At 36.8% G+C, this 23509-nt stretch overlaps 2 protein-coding genes across 6 annotated transcripts in view; both read left to right on the top strand.

Annotated features, from left to right (window-relative positions):
* The window catches only part of pdia2 (protein disulfide isomerase family A, member 2), a 30621-nt gene extending 9359 nt beyond the window's left edge, over positions 1-21262 (top strand). Inside the window, exons 5-13 of one of the 4 annotated variants that reach the window (XM_081604785.1) lie at positions 9365-9481; positions 9561-9686; positions 14936-14992; positions 17264-17458; positions 17544-17664; positions 20457-20635; positions 20713-20818; positions 20852-20904; positions 20991-21262. In XM_081604785.1, the coding sequence (XP_081460911.1) occupies positions 9365-9481; positions 9561-9686; positions 14936-14992; positions 17264-17458; positions 17544-17664; positions 20457-20635; positions 20713-20818; positions 20852-20904; positions 20991-21047 (1011 nt within the window). In that variant the 3' untranslated portion in view covers positions 21048-21262. Of the gene's footprint in view, positions 1-9364; positions 9482-9560; positions 9687-14935; positions 14993-17263; positions 17459-17543; positions 17665-20456; positions 20636-20712; positions 20905-20990 lie in introns of all 4 variants that reach the window. The other 3 variants (XM_081604742.1, XM_008405823.3, XM_008405815.3) reach the window with 3 other exon arrangements.
* Positions 21263-22224: 962 nt separating this feature from the next.
* Positions 22225-23509, top strand: part of LOC108166665 (uncharacterized) — a 36885-nt gene continuing 35600 nt past the window's right edge. The window contains exon 1 of one of the 2 annotated variants that reach the window (XM_081604922.1): positions 22225-22370. The gene's annotated coding sequence lies outside the window, so the exon portion shown is untranslated. The remainder of the gene's footprint in view (positions 22371-23509) is intronic. The other variant, XM_017307278.2, reaches the window with a different exon arrangement.

Here is a 23509-nt window from a genome sequence, read left to right as displayed (position 1 = left end):
TTTCCCAGAGAAAAAAAAGTCATGGGAATAGAAATTATTTTCACAGGTGTCTACGAAAAATGCAATGAACATTCAAGTTAAAATCAGTAGGCCTTGCAGCAGCCAATCAGAGTGGAAAAAATATTCTTATTTTGCGCCATTTTCTAGTTGTTAAATATTCCACAAAATGACCAGATAAAAGATGAACAACATGCCAGTTTAAACTTTGATCTATTTGCAAAACGACTGAGCTGCAATATTAAAACATGGATAGAACTGTAACTACATTAATCATAACTCTTCTTCTCTTCAGTGTTTGTCAGTTTCTGGTGGTGCAGCTCTGTGCTGCCTTCAGGAGAATGGGACATCAGAGTATCATTCATAAAAATTCACCCACATGGCATTTATTGTTCAAACCAGAGCTTTCAGTGGAAAAACAAAAGTTCAAGGTCCTTTTAATGCCAAACAAATATGAGACAGAAACATGGATTATATCTTTATATAGACCTGTCTATTGATTTATAGATTAATAGTTTTACTGGACAGAAAGGACAAAGAACAAATCTGGTTCTTAATAAAATCCTAATGAGTCAAATTCAAAGTGTCATGGAGTCATCAGCCTCATGACATTAACACTGACATGAAAAATAATATTGGAGAAATAAATATATCAAATCTAATTAAAAACAAATAAATGATCAGTTCTTTACTGTTATGGTCTGTAAGATATTTATTATCAGTACTAGATATGGTCTTAAACCCATGGCATTTCAACAATATTATTTTACTTTTTATCTGGAAATAGTGTCTGTTTATTGTTGTCATACAGTCTCTGTATTAATTATTGCTCGAAAGGTCTTGCCATACCAGTTTATTCCTCTGTATTTACTTTAGTTTCTTAATTTATTCTTGCATTTTGTTCTTCATTCATTTGCATTTAGTTTCATTTGATTATTATTATCCTCTCTTGATTTATTGCTATGTCCACTTTAGTTCCTCTTACTAGATTTATTTAATCATTTATCCATTATAAGACGAATAATATAAGACAAATAATCTTCATTCATCACCTGCTGCGCCGCCTAATCGTCATGTTTTTCACATCATGTGTTGATTTTTTCACTGTTCAGCGTCAGATTATCTGTTTTTATGCCATAATTCACATCTAGTTCATTGCTCCGTTTTATGTCCCGCTTCTCCTGTTTCAGAGTTTTGCGCAATGTGACCGTCTTTTTTTTTTAAGCCCCTAAGGTGCAGGGCGTATCGATGGGGAAAAGGCAGACTGACATAAACCTTTTAATTCTGATTATTGAAATTTAAAAGTGCTGTGTTGTTCTATCACCCCCGTTTCATACCGGACCACTTACAGCACCGGTGTTAACGCTATAAAATGAACGCTCTCTATCGTGGTATCACCCATGGACGGATTTCTTTATTTAAATGGGTTCATTTTTCAGAGGGTTACACAGTGAGGGCATCGTGATTTTAGCTACCAGTAGCAGGAGAACGAAGCTGCGCCAAGAAGCTACAAACACTGAATAGAAGAAGAGCTGCCATCGATACAGTTGCAGCCAAGCATGGTTTAATGTTACACAATACAGTTTTACCAAGTTGCTCAAAGTCTAAACTGGCATTGTTGTAGATTTAAGGTGTAAAGTTTACCTTCAACCAAACGCCCCCCAAAGGCATCCCAGCACCCCCCTTTTGTAAAAATGTCCGCCAGCGCCCCCTGCCGTCCTCTGAATGCCCCCTGGGGGGCGGTACCGCCCACGTTGAGAACTGCTAGTCTAGTCTCTAGTTCAAATATCTTAGTACACCTGAAATATGACAAAACTAACTTATAATTACCTTTACAGAAAGATATAGGTGCTTGTTTAAAGTGAACAATTCCTTAATATTGATGTAAAAGTAGTAGTTCCATTGGGAGATTATTTCAATAATAACATGAGAAAAATGCCTTGTTACAAGTGAAATATTCTGCCAATGGAACAAGTAGTTTTTCAACAATATCAATGATATTTTGACTTGTAAGTTAGTTTTATTTTATTTCAAGTTTACTAAAATATTAATAATTTCTAATTGGACAGTCATACTTCACTTATAAAAATGTGAAAAAATATTGTGTGGTGTTAACCACAGAAGAGGATGAGGGGCCTATAACATTTTTCTAACAACAACTGATGTGCAAGATTATTTTTTAGATTAAAGCCAGAATGATCTGTTTTCTTTCCCAAATTCTCTTCCGTTGGCAAATATTTATTTAGTTAAGCTTTTAATAATCTAATTGGCACATTATTTCAAACATTTCATACCTGGTAGAAATAGATACATTTTTATATTTTGGATAACATTTTCTGCATGCTTGTTCATAACATACCGGATTATAATTGGTATGCTAATGCTATTCAGAAAAGAAATACTTAAAAAGCTATAGGATTTAAATGACGGCGTTGGGCAGAATGTTCTAGTCGTGGTTTGAGAGTCTTTTTAAACCACAGCAGATTGAAGGTTGGTAAAAATTGGGCGGACTAGCCCTTTTGCCATTTACTGAGTCGGAAACTGCATTTATGTGAAGGTGTTATGATCAAATTAATTACATGCCGATTTGGACGAGCTTACAAAAACAAACTGTGCCGGACAGAGAGGTCTTCCGGGTCAGACCACTTGTCAAAAATGAAATACTGAAAATCGAAATTGACAGCTCGTTATCCATTTTTTCCATTTTCGTTTTGTGCACTAAATGGAAAATCGGATAATGAGCCAAAAATCAGATTTCCGAGTTTGGTTTTCTAAACGGAAAACAAAAAAAACCAGTGTATTTCCATTTTTTCATTTTCCATTTCAAACAAAAAAACGAACTGAAAATACACGGACCTTCCAGGCTTGCACGGACGTGCTACTTGTTAAACAAGAACACTAGGTCCAAACCCGGCAGGCCCCGGTTAAATTTCTTCAGGAATTTAATTTGTCTAGTTTATTTATTTTTCTTCCATCACCTCGTACCGCTGCGTTCACCCCCACAATCAGGGCCGTGCAGAGACCACTAAAGGGGCAGGTGCTCAAAAAAAAAAGAAAAAAGAAAAGGGGGGCACATCTAACCGCATTTTAGGGCAGAATATTAAAGTCACACAGCTTTCAGAGTTTAATAAACTGATAAATTACAAATTGTGAGATATTCAACTAGATTTAGTACATCTCAACATAACAGCTGCCTTGTAATATTAAATATATTGTTCACTACCAAAAACTGCATGTTGATCATGGTAAGAACCTTCATTTTTTTTGTTCTTACTTGTGGTACTCGTTCTGACCCAGTCTGACCAAGTCAACCTTTGGCTGCTTCTGACAGATCTTTTCGTTTTTGTTTCTGATGACTTTCTTTACATGGCATCTTTGAACTGAAAAAAGCAAAACATAATGAACTATGATCAGAACACTATATTAGTGTTCTGATATTGGTTTAAACACTCTTGTTTAAACCAATATGTTTTTCAGTCCATAGCACAACATAACAATATTACTTAAAGTCTTGATAGAGTTTTTTCCCTTCATTAATGACACACTTTTATTGGACAGGAGCAGCTTGACTTATTACATTCATTATATCTATCATGGTAATTCAGGGTGAGTTATTTTTAATTCTAAATGAATATTCTTGTTGGTCTTTTATTTAAGTACTATTCTCCTTCAATATACATTTACCTAACGCTAGAATAAATGCAATGTACATTTATGCTGGAAAGGAAATTAGAAGATCAGATATATCCATTATGGAGATGATAGGTTTTGGACAGACGATGTGCCCCCTATTGCATAAGCGATATTGAAGAATGACTGATATCATTAACGATACAGGGAAGAAGCCTTTTAGTTACTGTAAGAGAATAAAAATCATCAAGTTCTGGCTCCTTGTATTTTCTTATCCTCCTGGATTCAGTGATGCCATATGTGGAAGAAAAAGCCACACAGTTAACAATCAGCACGTCATGCATTTTCAGAGTTTATTCTAACATTTAAAAGTATAAAATCACATTGCCAATACATACACTTAAAAACACACTAAAACAAACATTAATTTACCTGAAACACATAGAAAAGAAGAAGAAAGAAAGAAAGGCAAAGAGAGTTTGGAGAGACTTTGGAGAGTTGCAAAAGCAAATATGATTCGTTCCTCTGGGGCCCTTACTTTTATTCAAAAAGGTGTTTCCTTTGTTTTAATTTATGCAATCATGCGATTAAGGCGTGTTGTTCTCCTTGTATGGATAGACCCAGTTTTTAAATTACCTAGATGGGAGGGTCTAAGTGATTTTGTCACCTGGTTTTAAACCTTATTCAAAACCAAAGATTAAAGAGAAAAAGAGCAAAAGGTCATTTTCAAGCTGGATGTTCTCATGCCGATCACATCTGGGATCTCTGAGTTGCTCTTTTGATAAACATTTGAACAAAAACCCTAGTTGTCAGAAATAAATTTATCTTTCACCTAGACCTTGCTTGTTTTCTTGCCTGAGCGATTCATCAAAAAACAGATTCCTGTTTTAACCCTAAAATGACCTGGTGGTTTCAAGCGGGTAGAACACATTCGTGACTTTGGATATATAGAACTGACACAATTATCTTCCCAAAAACTCTTTTACAATATACCTGAAATATTTATTACTAAAATATTAGTTTCCTAATCCTTTTGATTATAATAACCTAACATGTATTCATATGAGATAGACACTAACTAGTACTTGTTAATATGAAACTACAAATTAGACTAGTTCAAGTCATGTTAATTTTAACTAAATTGTATTCTACTAACTAAATTGCAGTTATTTTTTGTATTGTGTTGTTAGTTTTGTTTGTTCTTAAGTTTTAGTGTTTTCACTGACATAATAACTTGAGATGTCTCCTCGCTGCCTGCCCATTTGAGACAGGCCTGTGTGCCTGTCTCAAATGTCATAAATAAGTTAATTTATGACGTGGTTCCTTCCTGATAACAGACATTATTTTCTGCAGGCCCTCTAAGATTTTATCCAAAGGACTCTTGCTTAATTCACTATTTTCACATTATAAGATTTAACTGTATTAAACACTAAGAATATTTATCTTCCTCAACATTATCTTGCTTTGCTAGCAAAGTCGTTAGCTAGCAGCTAGCTAATAACACAACAACAACAGTCTAATGTCTATATGATAAAAATAGTGAATCGATAGACAAGAAGTTTCTCCTCACCTGGTTGTCTCCTCCCGCTCAGCAGTTCTTCAGAGAAAGGCAGACGCAGACGCCTGTCAGTGTCTGTTGTATTTCATTACCTCTCTGCTTAAAGTGCTACTCTGTGCTGAAGCAGAAACGATACAATGTTCAACGTTTTCCGTTATTTGACAAGTAGCAAGTCTACTCCACTTTATTCACCAAAAACTTTTTTTTTTAATTCACCAAAAACTGTTTTGTAATCTGGAACGTTCACTACGTTGAGCTCAGCAGTTAGCCGCTTTATCTCACTGTGTGGGAGGCAATTCAGTCGTGCGTCACGGGCAAAAGGTCAAAGGTAACAAGGTGAGCGGAGGGCTTATGTAGTTTTTCTTGAAAAATACAAACAAAAAAAAAAGAACAAAAACCAAATAAATTTAGTACATGTTATGTGTCAGAGGGCTTAGGAAATAATAATAAAATAAAAATAATAATAATAATAATAATAATAATAATAATAAATTGACCAAAAGGGCACTTGAGGGTAAGGAGCAAAAGGGGCAGGTGCTCAAGCCCCCCCCTCTGCACGTGCCTGCCCACAAAAGCGGTATCAAAACGTTTGGCTCGATCCTGAGAAGGGAGTGTTGAGAATGGAAATCCTAATTGATGAATCATAATTTGTATTGACACATGGAGCATAACATCAGCCAACAAAAGCATTCAGACTTTACTTATTTTATTCACTTTCAGCGCTGAAAGGAGACGCTTTTACCATTACATCCGAGAAGAGTTTCTAAAAAGTCTGTGCAGCGTCTGAGGAGAAGGAGGAGGGCAGCTGATTACAGTATATGGACTGAAGACACTCCCTGAAATCACACCATGTCTCTGTGGCCTGATAAGTTTCTCTTTTCTGAGAAATGGGCCTTAGTGTCTAACAGAATCAAAAATGTAACTCTTTACAATGGGCCCTTTGTCTAACACGGGGTGCCCACCTCGAGGGCCGGCATCCTGCATGTTTTAGTTCTCTCCCTGGTTTAACGCACCTGGATCAAATTATGGCTCGTTAGTATGAGGACCAAAACTGACATAATAAAAAATAAAAGAATAAATATATAACTAAAAAAATAAATGTATAAATAAAAGAATAAATATATATTTTGATAAGAAATAAAAGCATAAATATATTTTTGGAGGACCAAAACTGACATAATAAGAAATAAAATAATAAACATATAAATAAAGGAAGAAATAAAAGCATAAATATATATTTAGTTTTTCCTTTTCCTTACACATGAATTTCCATCAAGTAATGTATATTGTCTGTTACTACCCAATAGTAAGTCCCGCCCACTCCTCACAACTTCTTTGGACTCACTACGGCCCAGTTCTCTGTCTAACAGGTCCGGAAAACCCCCAGAAACTCGGGTCTTACCCTAGAGATAGTTTGTGGAGAATTATCTGTTTAAACTGGGGTCGGAAAGGACTCGTCTAGCTCTGACTACCTTCGATCCAGAAGTTATGACCCTTTACAGTTGAGGAGCAATCCGCTGAGTAGCCCTCACAGCGACATAACCCCTACAACCACTCCTGTTAACGGTAGCTCCTCTCCTAAAATAACGGCACTTGTTAACGGCTAGATTAATTTTAGTGACTTAGATTTAAGTCCCAAGGTCATTATTTTAACACTCACCAGAGGAAAACACAAAGCCACCCTGTTACTAGGATCATGTATGTTAACTTTACCATAATCAGGAGAACCAATAATAATTAAGACTGACACAATTAAACTCACTGTTCACAATTCTCATTAGAATTTTTAGGATTACAATTTTATTAAGCAAGCTTTAGCAGGGGCATATGACAACAGGTTAAATTCCCAAGAGTTATAAAAGAAGCAAAAATATAATGAAATCAACTAGGATCATTCACATCCTATCCTTGTTCTCATCCCTAACCTGTTTCTCTAAATTCACTGAGCAAGGCTTTTGGGGGAAGCTGGTCAACTCATACCCGATGGTTCTTTGGTCTCGGCAGCTGTAATCTTTTAGATGTCCTTGGTCAGAGTCTTTGTCCAGCCGGAGCAAAGTCCTCTTTACTGAAGAGAAGCGGAGAGAAGACTCACGCTTTCCATTAAACGTGCAGACTCTTTGTCTTTGAAGGACCTCCGTCTCTTTTCCAAGTCGGCTGCGGTGATTTGGAGAGCGTTGGTAGATGCAGAGGAGTCGGTCGGATCTGGAACCGGAGGTGGTGGCCGGTGGAACTTGTCCCTTCTTATCGGCGTGAAGTCTTTGAGCTTTTTCCTTGGTTCCGGGCGTGGTCCTCCGCTGGTCTTTAGCCTGCTTCCCTTGCTGACTCCTCTTCTGCGCCTGGGACGAAGAACTCCGTTTCTCTCCTGGGCTCCACCTTTTAAAACCCTCTCAACGTAGGGCCGCCTTCGGGGCAGGGCTGCGTAACCGTCCCTTTGCGTCTCACTGTCGGTAGAGAGTTCCATCCTCCCCCAACTCCCTCGTGACACATTCCTTCCTTATTACTCGCTTGCTGTTGACCATATTCCTTCCTTATTACTCGCTTGCTGTTGACCATATGCTTCTAATTAAGCCTCACCCATCGCTCCAGACATGCTCAGACATGTCCAATGCTGAAAGAACATGTTCAAACATATTCAATGCTTTACTCTATCCTTTTACCTCAGTATGTTCTTTCCTCACTAATCATCTTTATTCCTTAATAATCAATGAGTATCATGCAACAATCAAGTTGTTTAACCTCAATTTCCATAAAGCATTATAACCTTCTGCTGATTAAAAGTACAGAGCATACATTATAACATTCTTTGATTAAAAGTACAGAATACATACATTTGGTTATATATTACTGACATTCCTTCATTAGCATGTATATTATTATTTTAATCCTGTTACAAACCATAATCATCTTTAAATCATCATACAGGTTTTACTGTTATTTCTCAGGCCTTTATTCCATTTTCTGCGTGCCTGGATAGATCTCACATACTCATACCAGATTTCTTGACAATATATTTCCTTTTTCATTTCCCCTAAACATGCGTTTTGTCTAGAAAAATAGATATTTTGCTTTGTCCTTTTTTTTTGCTTCTCCCTTTTCTGCTTGCTGTATTTCTGCTGCATCAATATGTTAATGAGGAGAGCTGTCCAGCTCGGACGGTGGCTCACTTCTTCACTACAGAGTCTTCATCTGGATGGACACAAGATAAATGTTGTTGTCTGGATGTTTCAGCTTCTCATGAACTGTGAGCACCTTGTCCATTGACCAAGTCTGTTGTAGAAACTAGAAATCTCTTTATGGGCTGTCTAATCAGGAACCATGGGCGAGGACAGTTGGCTTCACCCTTTTTCAGCAGAGCATAATGTTTGTCTCTGTAGCTCTGTGGCGCGGTCCTCTGTAGGTCTTCTGTCTGCATCCCTTGTTGACTTTGACTTCTGCAGTGGGGACTAAGCACTTTCTTCCTCTTTTCAGAATCTTTTATACATTCTCAGCCCATGGTTGTGTATGGCAAAATACTGTGTGACTCATCAACCATGTTATCACCCTTGGAGACTCACTTCCCATTTTCTGTTGTTTACCCAGTGGCCATCTGAAGTTACTTCCCCAAATTTGCTCTTGCTTCTTTTTTAGTTGGTCTTAGTTATTCTCCATTCTTAGTTTAGTTCCCTTTCTCTCTGTTCTGTTCTGACCCTAACTGACTTGGCTTTGGCCTACTTACAGCAATGAATGTATGTACCGGTAATAACTTTTATACATCTAACAATTACATTTCATTCTTAATACTTTATACGTCCAATAATTATTTAATCAAAAATATTAAAACCACATAATCAACATGAAATAATTTTATAATAACAACAGTTACATGTATCTCTTAGGCCCATTTCACTTCTGCAAAAGAGAAAACACATTTCAGTGACAATGCTTTTCTTCTTTTTAATCACCAATGAAACTGGAAAGAGCTCACCATTACACGCCAGTTTACACAACACAAGATAACAAATGCAGATTAATATCTGCAGTTATTGCCACTTCTATTCAATTAAAAGAATTGCAATATTAAAATCACAGAGTTTATTAATGTTTTGCTGGTTCATCAGTTAATTGTCAGAAATGTATTTTAGCTCAAATAATTTTGTTCTGATTTGTTCAGTGTGATAAGATAAGTTATGTTTCTGGTAGTTTGATGATGATAGAGAAGACTATGTGTGGTCAGAAGAAGAGAAATTAGACAAACACAACCTGACCTCCTTCATCAAGGAAAACAGCCTGGAGCTCATCATCCCATTCAACCCCGAGGTAAAGCATACAGGCTTATCAACATGATTAGAAGTACAAATTTGAATCTATAATGAAAATATTCATGCTATGTTTTCAGGTAGCAGACAAGATCTTCGCTTCTCGTATCCGCCTGCATAGCCTGCTGTTCATCAACTCCACAGTGCAGGGTCAGTTGGAGCTGGTGGAGGAGGCCAAGGCTGTCGCCAAGGAGTTTAAGGGCAAGGTAAGAGCTGGGCTCTGTCTTTAAGCTTTTTTAATTGCGTTGCACAGACATTAATCAGTTTGCCTTGGAGTGTGTTAGAAACTGGACTACTTTGTCGAGACAAAGTAATAAGCCCACCATATGAAACTGTTTGTTTTAAGACAGATCTTCAACCGTTAGTAACAGTATTATGTAAAATTTACTTTTTTTTGTTTTGCTTTACATCATGTTATAATGTATTATTATTTGATGAGGTATTCCCTCATCAAAAACATAGCTGCAGTGATGCTTAGATTCTTTCATGCATGTTTGAGAAATCCTTTAAGCTAGACTTCAGACTAGCCAGCAGCAATTCGCAAACTCCTGGTGGAACTCTGTGTATCTGCTGAACTCATTTTATAAGCTACTTCTCCATGCAGTTCTGTTGAAAACATTGTTAAAGGGTTAATAGAGAAGTACGGTGGCCGACAGGTGCAAACGCGCAGCAACTGAGAAAAGATGCAAACAAAAACAGAGACCCAAACAAAAAGCTAATGCAGCAAACAAAAAGAGATGCAAACAAAAAACGAGACGCAAACAAAAAGCAAGACGCAAACAAAAAGAGATGCAAACAAAGTGCTGAAAACGGAAGTGCTCCAGACCACTAGGGGGGAGTCTAACAAAAAACAGTTGTGTCCGAATTTAGGCTCTGCATCCTTTCAAGGGAACCCTCCCGACCCCACTAGGGACAAGGGTGTAAAGAAAATGGATGGATGGATCCTTTCAAGGACCCTGAGAAACTGATCCTTCGAAGCATAGACATAATAAAAGAGTAGACTTCCCCCCCTCCCCTGCACAGCACGGATAAATCTCGTATCAAATTTTGGACCCAATCTCAGCTGCTGAATCACTCTTAAGCCAGAACTCGTGGGCTGGAAAACATATGTGTGTGTGCATAAACATGTATAACGTAATGTATATTATTCAGTATTAATCATTATTTATTTATGTTTATATATTTATATAAATATGTATTGATAAGACGAGAGCGGTCCATTAGGCGTCTGTCCTTTAATAGGGTAGATGCCACGAGAGGTGGTGACGTATTTCCGTTTGAATTTATGCCACATAGATTGGTTCCTGGTCCTGCTTGCTCCTATTGTTTTTACCCAAAGCTGCAAGATCTGTACCATGAAAAAGACGCAAAACTTTAAATATCTGTGAGCTACTGGTACAACAACCGAGTTTTGTGGTGTGCTGTTGTGTCCAGTAATTAGCCGGTACCATCCAGTGCTTAGTTTTTTTCATTTTCCTAAACTTAGCCACTACAGCTAACACCCGGTTTGTAGCTGCCCGCTATTTCAAAGCTTGAGGATGTTGAAGATCCAGCGTCAGAAATGGGAAGACGGAGGTTAAAAGTTATCTGTACGAGCTTCGTTCAGTGGAATAATTTGTTGGAGGAAAATAATGCCGGAGGAAATCCACTGCTACTGGAACAGGCTGAGAACAGAGGCAGCGATTCGGCACAAGGTGAGTCAATACGTGTGTTGATGCGTTTGTGTTATTCGGAGTATGAAATTATTTTTAGGCAACTCCTTAGCTTTTTTTTATGTGACAATTATGTAAAATACATTTACATGCAGTCCAAGCGATACCGAGCAGGTAATTTAAGAACAACCGAGGGCAGCAACGCTTCAGCCCGAACCAGTTAGTCAGATTAAGGTCCAAAACCTTCGCTTTACAGCCGTTTAAGTGGCACCGACCCACATAAAAAACCCACAGAACAAATGGTAAAATCACGTATTTCCTGAATCCCAACAATATGACATCTACCTTTGCTGTTTCATAATTATAATCCACGTTAGAGTGAATTTTTCCACTTGGCTGCTATAATTTGTTCTTGGGTTTCACAACGTAATTTCTCTTTTTTCTCTGAGATTCTGCTTAGAAAATGAGGTTATGAAGTTACATTCTCCCGCTGCTTTTTGTTTTTAAAACGGTAAATTTAGGTTTGCCTCGATTTTTATAAACTACTGCCTCTTATATGCATCATTTTTTGTCTTACTGTTGGTACAGATATTAGGTGAACACGGTGCTTTGACTGCTAGTTGTTTATATTAATTTCAGCTGCACACTTTCAAAAGAGTATTCAGATTTTAACATGCATTTTCTAAGTAGTATTTTAATTCACTCTTACTCAGTAACTTCAGTGTTGTTACAACTCTGAAACATTTTTTGCAGTTTTTTTGTGTGACGAGTTTTCATCACCAGTAAAGGCAAAACAAGTCTGATGTCTGATTAGCTGCTGGGAAGTATATTATATATTCACTGTTCATTTTGCTATCCTGTTTGTACCTACAATAACATTTAATCTCTACATTTCACAAACTTTTTCCCCTTTTCTCAGTGTTTACGTTATATCAAGTATTTGCATGTAGATCAGGAATTCAAGTTAGATATTAAATGCAACACATTTAGGTATACCAGCAAAGAAATGTGAATATTAGGTAATATGTAGTTAGTTATATAATTTATATGCTGAATAAGGCTGGATGATACAAGATTTTTTTTCATACCAGATTGATTTTAATCGGTTCCTTCTGCCGCAATTTCTATAAAATCACAGAAAATACTTTCAAAAAATGCCTTTATTTCAATCATCGTTCTGTGAGTTGTATAAGGGAGCATTACGTCAGGATACAAGAAAATTTTAATAGCAAGAAGCAGTCATCGTTACAGCAGAATAAAGATGATCTTTTATAACAATGTCTTAAAATTACAAGATGTTTTAATGAGAAATAAAGATTCAGATTGATCTGATGTAACCAGCTCAGTCCATGTGGTTCTGACATTTTGTCAGTAATCAAGAGGATGTACATTTCCACCTCACCTGACCAGGTAAGCATTAAGGTCAAAATAAAAAAATACTGTAGCAAATACTGTATATAAAACGGAAAAAGAGCAACTGATAGAAATACTTTCTATAAAGAAAAGCAAAAACGTTAATAGCAAGAGAAAAGTTGTTGGCAACATTAGCTCAGCCAATCTCTCCTTCCAGGAAGCCATCAAACAGAACTGTCCAACTCCAGCTATAATAAAGATTAAAAAAATAGAAAACGGAAAGTTAAAATAATAAATAATGCCAAATTAATAATTCAGATCTAATGTGTTCTGGAATATATTGACATTTTAAAAATTTCACAACTCAGAAGGTTTCACAAAAGTTTCATTTATTCTGCTGTTAGTACAGAATAATCTAGTTAGGTTTGAAATGTCTGGGTGTTGTAGTTTTTAAAATACAACACATTAAAAAAGCTCAAGATAGTGAAAAATTATGTGTAAACGCCCTTTAGCTATTTTCCGAATTAGATGCTACATTGGAAGCTAACTTTAGCTTCGACTGAAAGCTTGGGCACAATATAGACAGATCTATATAAGTTTATATAGATATCTATCTATCTATCTATCTATCTATCTATCTATCTATCTATCTATCTATCTATCTATATATCTATAAAGCATAGATATGTAGATTGCACAATGCACAGATAATCAAAACACTTAACATTTACATAGTACCTTTGTAAGCTTGTCCCTGTTAGCTACGTCAGACATATGAGGCATTATGATGAATACAAACGATTTATTAACTTACCTTCAAAGTTACTGTGAAGTTTTGACACATCCATCTTTAATCCTTTGTTGTTGTTGGAGCGTTTCAGGACGTCTGAATAATTCTATAGGCATCATTAATAGTCCTGCAGGACTGAGGAGCCACTGTTAGCATACTGTTGCCTGTGAACCGGAACCATTCTATGTGGCAAAAAAATGCGGAAGTGCTAAAACGGAAGTCCGTGGCATATACCCTATTATGTCTGTGAGAAACGGCCCGATCTACGGAAGACGGGTCCTTCGAAGGCCACGAATATGGACGACCAGAAGAGAGAAGCTGTAGCCTTCGGCTAGCTGCCTAGCCTCCATCTCGGCGTTATGTTGCTTAGCAACCGTGACAACGTGAAGCACAGAGCGGCGAAGGGAAAAAACGGACTCAAAGTTGTTTGTTTTACTCTTTATTTCTGTATTATTCTTCACCTTTTGTAATAAAGGTTGTTCCATAGTAAAAAAGAAATTGTCTGATTCTAAAATGTTTAATGTATACAAGGGATATTATTCATTTTCAAATACTCTCCAGTTCTCAGGTAGTAAGACATTACAGTTAAATAAAACTATTATGTTTGAAGGCTTAACTTTAATCAGTCAAACCCATTTGCTCAGGAATAAATTAAATACTATAGTGAACCAAAAGATTTCACTACTACCTGACTTAATATCCGTGTTCCACCTCCACTCATAGGGTAAAACTAGCGGGAGTTTTTCTAACGATTTGTCGGGAGACATGCGTTCTCTCTCGGTGTACCAAACATGGAGCTCCCGGGGGGAGCTGCCTGTTAATGCAGCGGGAGCAGACATCTCCGAAAACGTCGGAGCAATATTGGAATTAGGTGATTTATTGATGAACCAAGCAGGTATTTGAGATCTATACATCTACATTCTCGTCTAAAAACATTGTAAAAAATCCTTTTGTGTAATGTTAAGTGTCATGCAGCAAAACTTATTTTGTCGCCATTGCTGCTTTTCCGAACACCCGCTTTAAAGGATGCAGAGCCTAAATTCGGACACAGCTGTTTTTTGTTAGACTCCCCCTAGTGGCCTGGAGCACTTCCGTTTTCAGCACTTTTTGTTTGCATCTCTTTTTTGTTTGCTGCATTTTATTTTTGGTTGTAGTCTTTTTTGTTTGCATCTTTTCTCTGTTGCTACGCGTTTGCATAGACATAATATAAGGATAGACGCCTCTCGCATATTGTCGCTGACGAGATTTAGGGCGGCCATCTTGGAGCGGTCCACCACTCAGCTTATGTGTTTAGCAGGCACAATGACGTAGCGCATTTAATCGATCATAACACGCTTTTTTGTTACTGGAAACCATATTCAAACATCTATCAAAGCTACATTTATAAACAATTGTATTATTTAAGTATGTTTTTAATTCATAGTTCAGCATATTTAAATATGCTTAGTGGCTATAACAATAGAATAGGAGTGGAATATTCTGATATTGATGTATGATGAGCATATTTCAAAGCACACAGCCGTTCATAATTTATTTAATACATTATTTGGTAATATCAATACATATTTATATAACTATACAAACACAAATAAATAATGATTAATACTGAATAATATATATTGGATACATGAGTACATACATTTATTTTTTTGTTTTTCAGCCGACGTGTTCTAGCTTCAGAGAGATTCAGCAGCTGAAATTGAGTCCAAAATCCGAAGTGAGATTCATCTGTGCTGCAGTGAATCCGTCTCTCTTTATAGATTCTCCCTCTTCTTCCTCACATCGTGTCTTTAGGAAACTTTCAAAACAAAAACAGAAGATTTTGTTTTACCACCTGTGTAAACTTTGCTCGTGAATGTTATAACACATAATATAAGTTTTATATGTTACATTGTTTCATTTCTAATATAGGCTCTTGTGTCAGATAATCTAAGTCAATGTTAGAGAATAATTATTGTTTTTAGATTTACAGAATCTCAGTTAGCCTTCATACCGGCTGAACCCGTATTACACCAAGCACTGTAGCTAATATTAGCTGGTATCTCGCCGGTGGACATAAATACAGTAAAGTAATATTCTAATCACAAAATATACACAATAATATGTCCATCTTACTTGTGAAATGTTTGTGGAGCCTCACATCAATAGTCCATCGATCAGAACAACAATATCCCTCAGTGGTGAGGCATCTACTGTTTTGATTGAGCAAAGTTGAGGGTATACCGCTCCAAGATGGCCGCCGTATTTCCTGTGCCGGAGCAGCCAATGCGGGGTCTACTCTTATATTATGTCTATGCGCGTTTGCACCTGTCGGCCACCGTAGAGAAGCCATGTTGTGATGGTGATGACCATAGACATAGACACGTAGTATATGTATTAATGTATTACGTATTAATACGACATTAATACATAGTATTAATGTCGTAGTAATACGTAGTATTAATGTCTAGACGCCTCATGGAGCGGACCGGCCCGTTGCTGCGATACGTAACAGCGTCCGCCATATTGAATGTGGAATATGTGCCAGTAAGCTAATACAAGTGAATGGACCGAACTTTAGAAAGTGTCGTTCTACAAAGTATTTTAAATTAATACCTGCCATTGACACATTTTCTCACACATTAATATATTTGGCAATCAAAGAAATGACTAAAGACAGAGTTTCTAACTTTTGATGTGATTATTTAATTGTTTGGGGGCATTTCTGAATAAAGAGCACAATGTTTTATTTGATAGAAATTATTCTGATCATTTTTATAATGACATTGATGAACAGACACTTTTACAGTGTTTTATTAAGGAATATATTTACATAATTCCATAATTTAATGTGCATTTAATATTTCAAGACAAATAATTTTCCTGTATTTATTTTTTATACGTTATTGATAAATGACTTGATTTATAAATCAGTCATTGTCAAACATTAAACTACATATTTTTCTTACTTTTTTCCTGAGAATAAATATTTATTACAGTATATCAACTCTGCTATTGACAGCAAAGAGTGAAAATAATTCTAACAGAGTAAATTAGTTTTATTTCACTACATAAGCTACATTATTACACTAATACTTCAGATTGAGATATTTAAAAATACACAAAAAGTGAAAGAATGAAACATTTATTTCTTATACTGGGAACACTGGTCACAGGCTTCAGTCTGCTGGTCACACTGGGAGAACTCAATGACTTCTGAGACGTCCTGGTTCACAGGCTAAAGCCAAGAATAAAAGAGAAATGATCCACAAGTGAAATAGAAAATACATAAATGTTTCCTTCACATTCAGAAAAAGACATTTTCAGCATGTTGGGCTCTGACTCGTAGCATCTTTATAGCTAAATACCGACATGGAGAAGCTGAGCTGGAAACAGACTGAAGACCAGCAGCTCCAGCTCTGATCCTGACTGACCTTTCCTCACTAAATCCTCTGGTTTTTAATTCACTTCTCCTCTAACAGCAGTTTCTCATCAGCTCTCTCTCATTAGAAAACAGTATGAAAACGTTAGCTGCTAGGCTATCAGTGGCTATCGGGTCAATTAAGCTACATAGGAAATATTTTCCGGTTGTTTAGAAGCAAATTTCTGGCTGCAAATTCAAGTGATTCTGATCTTTCATCTGGGGAAGGTATCCTAATGAATCCAGTTTGTTTCGTAAAACGGTTGAAACACACAGCACAGGACTTAAGGAGCTCCGATCGCCCTGCTGCCACATAGAAGATGGCGGACGCTGTCTACGTATTGATGTCTATGGTGATGACCTTCTGAAGGTGGAGTTTCAGAAAGGGCAGGAGTTTTTAAAGAGACAGAGGACCACAATTTTAAAATGTTAAATTACAAAGTAATTTAACATTTTATATTTAATATTGTAGCCCTTTTATAACATTCAAAGGTAACATTGTTACTTGATTGTGCTATAAAATGGCACTATGTGCCTGGAAAACACATCATTCTGACAAAAACTGAACTTTCTGTGTGTGTTATCTAGATGTTGTTTGTTCTGATTGATGTGACACAGGCCCTGTCACATGTGCTAAATTATTTTGGAGTGTCAGAAAGCGACGCACCAACTGCAAGGATCATCCACATGGAAACACAGAAGAAGTTCAGTATTCCCTCTGGAGCTCTAACAGCAGATTCACTGTGGCTGCTGTGTCAGGAGGTTGTTGACGGCATTGCAATGGTAAAACAGATGCTCACCCACTTATTAAATGCAGTTACTCACCCGTATTAAATCCAGTCACTTGTCTCTTCACTATGTGCTGCAGCCATACTATCGTTCTGAAGAGATCCCAGAGGACTGGGACAAAGAACCAGTCAAAGTCCTGGTGGGCAAGAATTTTAAATCTGTGGCTCTGGACCCAGCCAAAAACGTCTTTATTGAGTTTTGTGAGTTAATTTGTACCATATCAGAATTTTTGCATTTTTGTCATTTTCTTTACTAACTGTTCAAATTACATATGAACACACTTCTGTTGCCTCATCATCATTTCAATATGTTGAAGAGAAAATTAAATACTTGTCCATTTAACTCATTCACAATTATGCAAGCATACATAAACTCTTATCTGTTCTATGTGATGAAGGTCAAGGTCAGATTTATTCATATTGCACATTTGCAAGCAACCAAGTGCTGTACACAAACAGTAGGTAGAAATAACAATAAGGATAGACAAACCCAACATATAAAGAGATACAGTAAATAAAATATGCATAAATAAAAATGAGGAGAAAAAGTTGGAAAAGATTTATACAAATAGCTATAAATAATTAACAATAATAAATATCCCCGATTATATCTATCTTTCTAACTTTATATTTGATGTTTCATTTTACTTCATATGTAAGTTAATATTACATTTTATGTTTTATTTTGCAACTTCTTTCAGTGCCCTTCCCTCCCCAGAATTGAAATACTATTGCAAATCTGTTCATGTTTAATAATTTATCTGTACAAGCCACTAGCTCCAGCATTGTATGACCTTATTATCAAAACCTCGAAATAATTTCCAAAATCAGTTTATTTAGTGAATCAGTAACATTTAATCAAGACCACAGGCTGAAAGAGAAAAAGTGCAAATCATTCACTAGGATGTTCATTTTTAGACTTGATACAGTAAAACCTTTTACAGCTGTAAGCATTGGTTACTTGCAGCTTCTTCAGTTTATTAATAATATTAGTTTATTTCTTCTCTATTTGAGAAGCATTGCTTTAAAGCAACATACTATGGTTTTAAGCGCTTCGTTTTGCCGTCTTCACAACATGCAGACTCCAATAGAAGGTTTTGTTGGAGTTGTTGCATTTTGTCCCTTATTTCGGGAAAATTAAGTGGAAATTTCAACATTACCATCTAGAATTTCTGGAATAATAAGCCAAATTCAGTCTGTGGTGAAGGAATGAATTCAGACCACTGGAAGAAGAAACTCTTCACACAAGAAGGAATGATCAGACACATTCATTTTGAATCAAGTCTGAGAGTTTATTATTAAAGTAGCCCAACTTCACAGCTGAATTATTCCCCTTTCTTTAACTACTTGCATGCAATCTAACTACTGATAAGACAAAGGAATATATTGAATAATAAAATGATAAATCAGATTAATGAGAGAACCATGACAAAATGAAAGGGAATATTGAAAAATAACTTCCAACTAATTAACTGATTAAACAAGAAAAGAAAGGGAAAATCCCTTTTGCAGAACTATGAATGCAGCACAATATTGTTGTGGGACAGAGTAACCCCTTTCCTCTGGCCAAGGAGGATCAAGATAAGAGCAAAAGGAGGTCAGGTTACTGTCCAGACCCAGAGTGGCTCAGCACTTTGAGACAAAGAGTGGTAAAACTCCACCAGTTGAGGGCTTACATTTAGGCTACACAAAGAAAATATGGTCTTAGATGACCACAAAGTACACATGAATTTGAAATCAAGGAAAGAAGAGAACCCTAACCCTAACAAGAGGGAGAAAAGAGTGGCTAAAAGTGAGCCAATAAATTCTAGTCATGCTAGCAACAACATAATGTAAGAATATCACAGCATATAATAAGATAATATAATAATACTTTAAGTAATAAGAATACATATACAACAATAATAATTAACAATGAGCAGCGATACTTCTAAGGACACACATATTGCTCAGTACATTACTAAATATATATTCAACATGTAAAGCACACAGCTCTAGAGACTATCTATGAATTATAAAGTCTGATGGCCTCAGGCAGAAAAGACTTGCTGTAGCGTTCTTTAGCACATCTGGGCTGCAGTAATCTTTAGCTATCTCTGCTCCTCAGGCTGTCCATCACACTGAGCTATCCTTGATAGCTCTGATCTTCTTCAGCATTCTGTCTCTCTTCACCTCTTCCAGTGGAGCCAGCTTGACCTTCACAACTGACCATTAATCAGCACAACACTAATCAAGCATGCAACAGAAAAGAGATTTAAACACCTATTTCAGCCTTGATAATAATCACTCAGTCTATAGTCAGTCAGGTCAAAGCAGTGTCCAAAAATCCAAAAATTTATGGAACAGGAAAACACCAGTTCTTTTCCGGCGGAAGGCGTATGGTTGGCTGGTGTCCCAGCTAAGTTTTCAGCAGAACCTCTGGTACTTTGAGGTGGAAAAACCAATTAAAGTACCTTTCTCTTGGAAAAATGGAGAGGCTGTCACCAGCCTCTGCAGGCAGATGCGTCAAGAGACTTTCACGTCTCTATGCGTTGACACGCAGGGTACGCAGACTACTTTCTATAAGTTCTCCAATGAAGACTTCAAAGGTTTTGAAATAAATCTTCCTGGCCAGCACATTAGAAGAAAAGGTCTTGTGTCTCAGTTGAATGTTGACTCCAAAGACAAAAGCAAGATTCAGATCTTGTTATTGTATTGGGATCAGTTCTTATCTGATCACCTCAAAGTTTTATTGCAGTAGAGTAGTTTGGCAGTGATGTCTCCAGCACAAGACATTTTTTAGGAATTAGATCTGATCAGTTCGTGACTAGTAAAAATGGATCCCAACAGACGTTAACAGATCATCTGAATTGAAAGTTTTTGAGGGGTACATTTTCTTAAACAAATAACCTCAAATATTTAAAAGAGAATGTTGCAGTGACTTAAATATTATAAATTTATATTATTTCTGCAGTAGCTTCAGTTTCCCCTACATCCTGTCTCTGTTTGCATAGATGCTCCATGGTGTGGACACTGCAAAGAACTGGCTCCGATTTGGGACCAGCTGGGAGAGAAATATGCTGATCATGAAAACATCATCATAGCCAAGATGGACGCCACAGCCAATGAAGTAGAGTCGCTTGTCATTTCAGGATTTCCAACCATCAAATATTACCCAGCTGAAGGCAAAGAGGTAGAAACGCTCAGCTCACCACAGAGATGCAGAAGTCATAAAAAAATTGACCTTTTCATTTTGCTCCTTTCACTCAGGTGGTCGACTACACTGGAAACCGAGATCTGGAGACATTTAGCAAGTTCCTAGATAGTGGAGGAGTTTTACCACAGGAAGAAAATGGAGATGATAATGATGATGATGATGATGATGATGATGATGATGATGATGATGATGGTGAGGAGAGCTCAGATGCTAAAGAAGAAGACATCACTGGTGATCAAAGCAAGGTTTGCTATTATTTCATTACCTCTTAGCCAATATTACTCATATTTAAAGCTGCAATCAAACCTTTCTCTTTCCTCTCTGTTCTCAGGAAGTAGACGAGTCTGCAGAAATTTCTGAAAACAAGACGTCCAAAGACGAACTGTAATTGTGCTAAAGGCATATTATGATCAAGCTATCTTCTTCCAGTTTTCTTAGTAAAAGTTACACAACTTATGAATCGTTATCTCTGTACTGAGAATTAGAATGAGTGTTTAAGCTCTCAGTTTGCTACTTTTAAAACTATTTGATTCTTAAAATGATAACGTTTGATTTGACAACTTGAGGATAAAGAATAAAGCTGTATTAAGGAAAGAAACTCAATTATTTATTTATTCTTTCTTGAAGAATAAAAGAAGAGCAGAAAAGCTGTTGGTAGCTGGAAAAATCTTGAGACAACAAAAATTTCAAAGCATACAATCAGAGCTGCAATGGAACTGTTACATGAAAACATTTTCATATGAGGATGGCCTGTTTAAAGTCCAGGCTTAAATTTAATTAAGCCCGGGCAAGATTTAAGAGTTGGTGTTCACAGACACTGCCAATCTAATGTGACTGAGCTGAAGCCATTCTGCAATGACGAATGGACAAAACAATTATTGTTTCAATGAATGCAAAGCTGGTAGAGTGACACTCCTTCCCCTTTCTTTGGTTGAGGTTTTGAAAAATATGTAAACAAATAAGTAAACACAGAGGGACAGGATTAAAATGTCCTTTCAGTGACAACAAGATGAAGGCCAAGTTTTCGGATTACAGCTCAGAATCAGGGTGTGATCAGCTGAATGATGATTCATCTTTGTGTTCAGTGACACATCCATGAGTCACAATTCTGCAATTTATTTTCCAAGATTACAGAATTCTTTGAGTCCTCTCAGCATGTCTGACAGCTGAAACTTTACACGATAAGGGCAAACTAACTACTTTTCATTATCTAATAGCTTCTTGCCCCTGAAAGCCCCCAAAAGAAAGATCCAAAACACAACAAAGAAATAACAATTTTACAAATTTTGCAGGATCTAGGTGAAAAAAATGTTCCATTGGAGGTTCTAAATTAATATCTAAACACATTTGTTATGTTCAACCAACAATTCTTAAAGTAGTTAGCAGTTCTAGATTCTAAATACTTTGAAGGGGCTGAAATACCACATATCTGTAAGATGAAAACAATTAACTATATTTGTGGAACTTGATGAAAGAATGAGTTTATGCCTAGTGCCTCCATATATATAGAGTGAGTGGGTGAGGCCCACAGGTGAGCGTGTTGTCTCTGCCCAGGAGGAAACCAGGAAGGCTGGTTTCAACATGTAACAAGTGAAATGTTTCTAATTCCTGAGGGGAAACAGGTTTAAACAGGCTGTAATGTCACAGCTTCTGTCAGCATAGAATGTATTTCTTTCTACCAGCCAGGCGACCGGTCACTCCTTTGTCTGAGGTAAGGTCACTACTATATCCTCTTTCCTCTTGTTTGAAGTCTGTATCACAACCCTGCAAGTGTGTTGTGTTTGGACCTGGTGCTTGTGATGAATGTGAAAGGGCCAGTTAGGATCGGATCAGTAGACAGGCTTGAATGTGTCCTGTTAACAAAAGAATGAAATCCCATGTGAACCGGAGCGACTTGACCACATTCAACAGGTATGTCTAAAGGCTGATTCTGCTGGTTCAGAAGAACATCTGCATAATTTTTGGTTACTTGAATCTCATGGATGGCTAAATAATGAACATTCATTTAATAAAAAGTGCAACTGTTAAACAGAAACTATCTCCAAATCAGTTGAATTTGAATAAACCATCAACATTTTCAAATTACTCTTAATGTGAAGTAATCACAAAAAGTTACAAAATTCTATTTTTAGGTGATTTTTTAAAAACATAGTAATTGTACTTGCAGACAAGCTGAATATTGAAGTGTGAAACTAAAGTCAGTGCTCTTGTTTTGTTTGTGTCCGTTTAAGTCTGTTGGGTTCCTGTTAGGCGGGCCAAGAGCTAAACTCAGCGTTAAAACACTCACACCCTGTCATTGTTCAGCAGCGAGGGGGAGGAGCTCCTGCCACATCTCAATCACAGCTCCACATTCAGCAGAGGCTTTATGTGAATACCCAAACAGCTTTAACTTCCTATTTCTCGTGTCAACATTATGTACCTGGTCATGTTACATATAAAAAGATATAATGCCCAATGATGCAGTGTATAACACAAACTGATTTTGGAGCCAGTGCAGGGCTCTAGTCAGGTCACCTTAGCACTCCTCGTGAAACAAAGGATGGAGCGCAATGTCTGCTTTTATCCATTTCTCACTCTGCTCCCCCACCTGATTGGTCTTGGTCAATCAGGTGGGGGAGAAGGGGTTGCCCATGTCACTAAAATTAGAAACCACCACTGTTCAGCAGCAATAAGCTTTGGATAAAACATTGTGGTGCCCATAGAACATTATTTTCACAGTTGGTGATGAACATAACATATAACATGAGATGGGATCTATGTATTTTGTGTAATTGTCTTTAGTCATGCCTCATTTCTTCCTGTTTATTGTTCTAAGTGCTTCAATATTTAAGCATAATTGCATTGTATAAA

The sequence above is a fragment of the Poecilia reticulata genome, chromosome 1 (assembly GCF_904066995.2).
Source record: "Poecilia reticulata chromosome 1, P_reticulata-male-v2, whole genome shotgun sequence".
Classification (NCBI taxonomy): Eukaryota; Metazoa; Chordata; class Actinopteri; order Cyprinodontiformes; family Poeciliidae; genus Poecilia; species Poecilia reticulata.
The sequence above is the reverse complement of the archived record's forward strand: the minus strand, read 5'-3'. Positions and strand labels throughout refer to the sequence as shown.